At 36.1% G+C, this 8,280-nt stretch overlaps 1 protein-coding gene across 2 annotated transcripts; it reads left to right on the top strand.

Annotated features, from left to right (window-relative positions):
• The first annotated feature begins 5,942 nt into the window (after positions 1–5,942).
• On the top strand, positions 5,943–7,802 carry LOC122016713 (transcription factor bHLH130-like). Of its 2 annotated transcripts, XM_042574101.1 has the most exons (6): positions 5,943–6,086; positions 6,166–6,743; positions 6,839–7,194; positions 7,289–7,354; positions 7,444–7,512; positions 7,581–7,802. In XM_042574101.1, the coding sequence occupies exons 2-6, from the start codon at positions 6,236–6,238 to the stop codon at positions 7,662–7,664; spliced, it is 1,083 nt and encodes a 360-aa protein (XP_042430035.1). In that variant the 5' UTR covers positions 5,943–6,086; positions 6,166–6,235; the 3' UTR covers positions 7,665–7,802. The 2 variants fall into 2 exon arrangements, with proteins under 2 accessions (XP_042430035.1, XP_042430034.1); XM_042574100.1 differs by having other exon boundaries at positions 5,973–6,743.
• Positions 7,803–8,280: the final 478 nt, after the last annotated feature.

Here is an 8,280-nt window from a genome sequence, read left to right as displayed (position 1 = left end):
TATATTCGTAATGAGCAAATTAGAATTATGCAAAAGAGAATGCAAGTATAAGGATCTCATTTAGTTCCATATCAAGGAGAAGGATTTCAAACATCTCTAATATAGGGAGAAGGATCAGAACTCAATCAATATCAAGATGAAAATTAAGAATCTCAGAATCCTATGAATATTTTTGGGCAACTTCATAATTATTTTAGCGAAATGGGGAGTGATCTTCTTGAATTTTAGCATTATAATATTATTGAAGTAATTTTAAGTTTATGTGCTTTATTAGTAGTATCATTTTTATTTGTACTTGTTTGTTAAGTTTAGCTACTCAAGTTTTTAAATTTTTATTAGTAATATTTTGATTTAATGTCATTTTTTATTTCAATGTAATTGGTAATATATTTTATATTTATGCATATAAATATTTTTAATATTTTATTATATTTTTATGAAATTAATGATATAATTTATTAATATAATTATAATTAAAATATAGTGAATAAATTTAAAATAATAATTTTAATAAATTAAATCTTTACAAATATACATAATAAAATTTAAATATGTTATTAAGTACACTTATTTTAAGTTTAGAATAAATAATAATTAAATTTAAATATCTTATAAATAAAGAGAGTAAATAATAATTACAAATTAATTATATTTGAATTTATTAATTATATACTAAAATTAAAAAATATAAATAAAATTTTTCTCCCACACCAAATATGGTAATGTGAATATAGTGCATACCAAAGATGGTGTTGTGCTATTCATCACATTATATTTAGTGTGAAATTTGATATATGGGTTGGTGCATTTTGGTGTTAATTTTACATCAAATTTGATATTTTGATGATGGATTGGAGATGATCTTAGTATTTAGAGGTTCTTCGTTGTCACATCGAAACTAAAAATTCATAATTTATTCACTATAAAAAAATCTTTCAACAATTATTTCATGAACTCTTCAATTTTTTTTTACAAATTATTAATATTTATTATTTTATTAATTTTAGAAAACTAAACTTAAAAAAAGAATTAAAAATAAAAGAAGTCGGATTCCTACTATGGAAGGGAGAGAGCTCCATCCCTTAAGGGACCTCAGCATGGGAGGAGCTTCCTTCTACTGTCGACCTGTGGATGCTTTAAGAAAGCTATTTATTTAATGATTGCGTTTTCATTAATGTCATTATTTTAAAGAAGTCTTTTTTTATAAAATGTCAAAATCAAAGTAGACATTTGATAAATCAATGATAAACTTTTCGTGTTTTAATATTTTTGTACGACACATCAGTATTAATATTGTCATTTAATATGCCAATAAAAATTGACTTGATTGTCAACACACGATATAAAATTTGGTTAAATCAAATTCTTAATCCAATAAACACCTTTGATTTAGTAAAATATTTTATTCTATAAATATCAATTTTTGCGAACCGTTTTCCCAAAATAGCCTCAGTGTATAAATTATTTTAACAGGCCACCAAGCTAATTTTTTTTTGGTAATGTGCAAGTTCAAATTATCATAGAAACACCCCCAATCATTAGAGGTACCAATCGAGCAAGACTATTCATGGTCCAATCCAATACGGGTTGTAACTTGCATAGCCCAATAGAATTATATAGTTGATTTAATACCTTTTGCTTGCAAGCAAATAGAAAGCTTTTGTTTCTACCTAAATCGGATAAATAATAATGCAATCGATTTGAGTGATTTGTGTTGATTAAGTAGGCAAACGGAACTCGACCTACAACCATAAAACAATTGTACTACTTTTTTATTTGTATTATTCTTTTATTTTAAGGGCTTAAAGTTTGTCTTTTAGCTCTCATAAGTTTTTATTATTCAAGTCTTTTCTTTTGATTTACTTGTTTTATATTTTCTAAAAGAAAAATTATTGTACAAGATATTAATGGGATTTTCAAATAGTAATTCATCTAATAATTTAAATAAGGTGTAGAGTAGGATTAGGGGATTTGAACATAAATACTTGTGTTTAATTTTTATTTATTTATTTTACTCTAGCACTTCTCTATTATACACTTTGTCATTTCCATTTTTTTCCCAACTAGTCATCAAACATTTTTTTTTTTAAATTTGGAACCATTTATTCTTCTTATGTTGATTAATTTTTAGATGATCGATCCAGTTATATAAAAAAAAAATTCATTCATCATTTGGATAAATTGGAAAGTATAATTTCAATTTTACATAATTTTTGTTCACCTCTAATGATTAGTTGGATCGAAACGGATGGACATAGTATATTGGGTGCAAGACCATTTTGGAAAATCCATAAAAATAACTACATGTGACCCAATACGCTAGCCACGTGACCTGTAATACGATTCACGTAACTCAGCACGCAGGGAGGACTTACAAAGAGGGGAAGGGGGCGATGGGCTGATGGCTCCTCTGGAAATTACAAATATACCTTAAAAATAAAATCTTATTTTAAATCCTTTTCACATGGCTCTTGCCCTCTTCTCAAAATAAATAAATAAAAATAAAAAGCTTGCTCTTGCTTGTGATTTGTGAAGAAGGTATTATATTTTTCTTTACTTTTCTCCCTTTTTTACCTTTGGATTTTATCATTTTGGAAACCTATGTTATATTTATTTATTGTTTTTATTTCTTAATTGTTAGTTTGATACTGTGGAGTTTTATATATTTTGATAGTAAGAATCTTAAATTTTTAATATTGTTTTGGAGTGTTGATGGTTAAATATTTATTAGTTTTATTATTTATGATTGATTTTAGGTATTATTATTTCTTGATATATTTCTTAATGTTTTTGGAACTATATGTAATATATTAAGATATTTTTTAAGAAAATCAAATATTCAATAATCATCATTTTCTCAAAAAAGGTACTATTGAAAAAAAATATATAAATATATTATTTTAACAATCCCTCTAGTGTCTATCATATGGATATGGAAGGAGGTAAATATAGGTATACATGCATTAGACACATGGTGGGGTAATCTATAGGTCGTTAGTTTATGAGAAATTGACTTCTGATCATTACACCAGAGATGTCATGCACCCACCGTATGCATTATACCCCGGAGGCAAGGGTACTATTGAAAAAAAAGACTTACAAAACTTGTATTGAAAAAAATTTAAAGTCTTCTAATAAATTTTATATTTGTTGAGATGTGAAATTAGGAATAAAACTTAAGATTATGGACTATGAACCCAATATTCTTAAAAAAAAGTTCGAAGAGAGTCTTCTAATCACTATCTTTTGTGATTTTATATGAATTGTGCCCTCCTAAATAAAATTTCTAGATTTGCCCTTGGCTACACGTGCAAAGAACAGGGAGCCAATTGGTTGTGCAATGAGAGATCGGGCGTTAAAGGGGATAACAATTGAGTCGTACATCTGACATGTTTAAGCCATCGGTCAAGTATCTCCCTCGGCTTCAATCATCAAGCCAAGGGTGGTTCATACAACAAAGTGCGACAACTACTCTTATAAAAAATTATTGGAGATTGAGGTCGAAGAGAATGTTAAATATGTGAATGGAGAAAAGGTGGAAGAATAGAGAAGTTCCATCGTGAATGGGACTTTAGTCCCATATTGGGAGTTTCAAGACTTGTTGGTTGGTTTATATTGATTCACATGCATTGAAGATGTGAGCAAATGCATGAGGAGAGACTCTATCATATGTGGGTGCACAGGGGGTGTAAATTCAGGGTCTAGATTGCATTGAACCATGTTGACTCGTGTCCGATCACGACTTGCGTGTGTCGAATGTCGGACCGGTCGGGGTAAATTCACCTAAGTGGAACAATCACGTGCAACTCCTGCTCGGCAGAGTGCCCATGATAGCGATCGGGTGCCACTCAGTTCGACAATTCTTTGGCTCGTAGCAGAAATTAGTTCCTGCTGGCAGTCTGAGATTATCCGCTCAGGTCATCTCGACTATAAGTTGAATTCTGTAAGCCCGAGTAACCTAAGACATGAATCCGCCCTATGTTAAAGGAAGTTTTTATACATGAGCACCTCGAGCTCTCTTATTTGATTGCCCCATAAATTAATGTTGTGTGTCATGTGGAGCACCGAATGACAATCGGACGACTAATGCTACTTCTGCTCCTTCTGCAATAAGGCATTTTTGAGATTGCACATCCATGGAAGGTCACCCACATGACCACACATCATCGTGAACTGGCGAAGCTCTGCCGTATGCGTGAGAATGATGAGTTCATGATGAACCATACACACGGAGGCAAACTCATGCCTGCCTTGTCGATTGGCAGTGGCGGATCTAGGGGGGACCGGGGGTGTGCTTGAGCACCCCCTTGCTCCCAGAAAATTCCACCAGTATACTGTAGTCCGAGGGGTGGCGAGAAGGAAGATAAGCTCTAGCTCTATTCTTTGAGCACCCTCTTCCTTTTTTGTCTCGATCCGCCACTATCGATCGACTCTGTCAGTCACAAGCCTGTGATGATTGTAATGATGAACTATGAACCATGCATTATGGAAGAGGTACTAGAAACCCTCGCTGACATAACTGAGTTGATATTCGGATGGTAGATTTGTATTATAAGAGCAAGATTCAAATATATGGGGATTCATTACTTTAGAGAATAAGTTCCTCCCACCTAAAGTATTACTTAGTATCATGATTTATTTTCCTTCCATAAGGGCTAAGAGATTATTTGGGATGAACATTATCACTTTTGCATCACATGGAAGGGACGACATCGGAAGCACAATTGTTTAGTTGACATTGATAATGGACTTTTTAGGGGTGGAGGAACGACTACAACTTAATTTTTTTTTTTTGAGAGATATACAAAATAAATAATTTTAAATATTACTATGATTTGTTAATTTGTTCATAAATAAATTATGAATAAATTTATTTATTAACTTATATAAGTTTATATATATATATATATATATAAACACATTTGAAATCTTTCTTAGATTCTTCGTTTGAAATCTTTTCTATGATTCAACCCTGTAATCATGTCGGAATATTTACGGGAACAAAATAACATTTAGAAAAGAAATAAATAATCAAACAACAAAGTCAAAAGTCAGATTAAGGGAATTTAAAAATCCCCTACGTTTTTATTGACAATAATGAACACATTAATCACACGGTACAGATCACATGTATAATCTTTTATCTATGAGATAAAGTCTACACCTAATTAGCTAGCAATTGAAAGGCATTATTACTTTAATTGCATATACTTAAACATAATTAAGGCATATAGAACACGCAAATGTGAGAGTTAAGATGCAATATACGTGTGCACGTACATCCAATTACGGTGTTAAATATTGGCACGTATTTAGGCGAAATTTAATGCATCATTTATTTTGATTAAGTTAATCTCGTTGATTTGATCATTAATTGGAGATGAACATCATCTTAATTGTGCAATTATTCATCACCAAGGTACCAACAGTTGACTCACATATTCATTAGGCTACCCAAACAGATTCCGTAGTTTTTGATAGACGATTACCCCAAATCCTACCTCGCACTATCCTGGCCCGTGGGCCCAACACTGTGGCATCGCGTAGCTCAATGACAAGGTTGGTAGTTTTTGTGGGGCGAGTCGAAGTGAATATCATACATCAGCTTGAGTAGATTGACCTCAGGACTCAGTCGGATGCCACAAAAAGTAAACAAAATCCAAGGAACACTTAGCAAAAATAGTAAATTCCCAATCAGTATCTTCCACGTAGTCGGTATCTTTTAGTACTACGACGCCGCAGGGACATGTTAATCATATCGATGATGGCGAGGGTCGATAACGTGTGTTGGAGAAGACACGGAACACAGAAATATCCGTCTCTATTGGACGCCAATAGGGGCCACAAGGATGGAAGACAACGCCGAGAACTACGGCTAGGGGGCGCGTGATCGTGCCACCTCAGCGACTTGTAATTGTCCGTGAGCACTCTTCCTCGCTCGTGGAGACGACGCTTGAGACCAATCAAGATTAGATCGGAAGCACTTTTTTTTTAGATTATTTTTCACGGTGGTCCTAGAGAACGAGTGGAGTTCCTTGGAGTCTTAGGAAGTGGAGGTGGAGGAGGAGACCGGCCGTGAAAGAAAAGTTTTTTTCTTTCTTGATCTCGAGTTATATATGGAGTTCTGTTCTGTTTTATTCTTCACTTTGTTAGATTGATTCGCAGAGGTCGGCGTTGTTTTGTGGTTTTGGATCGAGGATTCGGGATAAAGATTGGATTTTTGGAGTGTATAGTGATGTATGGATCGCCGTCGATGCCGGCGTCGAAGGATCTAAGCTCCATTCTGTTCGCCGGAAACCACCCTCAGGAGCACCCGATGAGCTCCGGCGGCCTCCTCCGCTACCGATCGGCTCCGAGCTCCCTGCTCGGAGAAATCCGCGAGGATTTCCTCCCGGTGAGCTCCCCCCCGTGTCCCGAGACAGCAACAAGCGCCGCCATGTTCTGTAGATTTTTAGCCGAGGATATCCAGATCCGCGACGACGTGCCTCCCGGACGCGGTGGCGCTGCCGCAGCCCAGCCGCTCCTCCCTCAGTTCACTACGCTGGCGTCGGCGGAGCGGAGTGGAGCACTTTTCTCCCCTGCTTCGCAGCAAAATCACCAGCAGCAGCAGCAGCAGCAGCAGCAGCTCGCGAGGGTGATGGAGCAAACTAAGAACGGCGGCGCCGCCGCCTCCGGCTCATCAAATCTCGTAAGGCACAGAAGTTCCCCCGCCGGAGTTCTCTCGCATCTCAACGCGAATGCTGGTACAAAAATTCCTCTTTTTTGCTGCTCCCTGTGAGAAATTCTGGATTCCGTCCTTTATAATCGCAAGCAATCCAAAAAATCTTCGTATTTCAAGGATATCCAAACATATCAAAGAATCAAATCAGCTTCTCTTCAATCCAAAACATCTCCGAGGTCGTCATCGCCGGGAGCAGCTCCGACGACAGCAGCGGATACATACCGCGATTCCCGTCGAGCAATAATTGGGAGAACTTTTCGCGGGGAAAGAGCACGATCGACGATACTCTCAATCCAACAGAGCTCGAGGCGAGGAATCACGCGCCGACTCTGCCCCATCAGTTCAGCTTGCCGCCGAAGCCCTCGCCGGAAATGGCCGCCGTGGAGAACTACTTGCACTTCCAGGACTCAGGCCCATTTAAGATCCGAGCCAAGCGAGGTTGCGCGACTCATCCCCGAAGCATAGCCGAGAGAGTACTCAATCTGATAACACAACCTTCCTTCCAATCCGATAACGAAAATCATTGAAAAACAAAGAAATTGTTCATCTTTAATTTCTATTTTTCAGGTGAGGAGAACAAGAATCAGTGAAAGAATAAAGAAGCTGCAGGAACTAGTCCCAAACATGGATACGGTAATTATTATTTACTCCATTAAATTAAACAACACTTTAAATGGTAATTTCTTACGGCTCTCATCAAACCCATCTTCTTTTACTGGCAGCAAACCAACACTGCAGACATGTTAGGTCTGGCCATCAGCTACATCAAAGATCTCCAAGAACAAGTTCAGGTATTCATGTCCGAACCGATTGATTGCCAGTCGAACATATAAATCCTTATTTATTTTTGATGATGCAGACACTTTCCGAGAGCCGGTCGAGCTGCACCTGTTCATCTGGCAAGCAGAAGCAAGATCATCATCATCATCATCCATCAGCTTGAGAAGTAGAAAAATAGAAAAGATCCATGTAGATATATCTGTGTTTTTATGAAGAATCTGTAAGTCTTTAGATGTACTGAAGAGTGTTCTTCCTAAACCACATTGTCAATTCCATGAACTCGATGATGATTACAAGCTAATATTCGACCGGCAAGCTGTAAAATAATAATGGAGAAAGGAACTTGTCCCTTTTGGATAACTTTCATTTTTCCCGTGTGGGCTGATGTGTCTTGGTTCTTAATCAAAGTACAGCGGCATGTCTTTGTCCGAATGAGAACAAAAGGCTTACATCAAAAACGATATTTTTTTGCATTGATTTAGAGCTGCTGAATGATTAGCCATTAATATTCAGAAATGCTTTTTGGGGAATTATTGAGGCCATAAACTGTGTTTGAATAGTCATGGATGGAAAGGGATGGAACCCTATTTGGGAAGTAAGTATTTAATGTAAAGGTTGAGGATTCTGCAGTGGATCTTGTGATGCTAGTGGTCCCTTGCAGGACCACGGGATGAACATTATTACATTAGTGCACAGCAAAAGCCAAAAGGCCTTCCTTCCTTCCTTCCTTCGCTGAAAAGGAAAGCATATATTAAAAAGGAGTAATCAGAAGAAAAAAA

The sequence above is a fragment of the Zingiber officinale genome, chromosome 8B (genome assembly GCF_018446385.1).
Source record: "Zingiber officinale cultivar Zhangliang chromosome 8B, Zo_v1.1, whole genome shotgun sequence".
NCBI classification, from domain to species: Eukaryota; Viridiplantae; Streptophyta; class Magnoliopsida; order Zingiberales; family Zingiberaceae; genus Zingiber; species Zingiber officinale.
The sequence above is the reverse complement of the archived record's forward strand: the minus strand, read 5'-3'. Positions and strand labels throughout refer to the sequence as shown.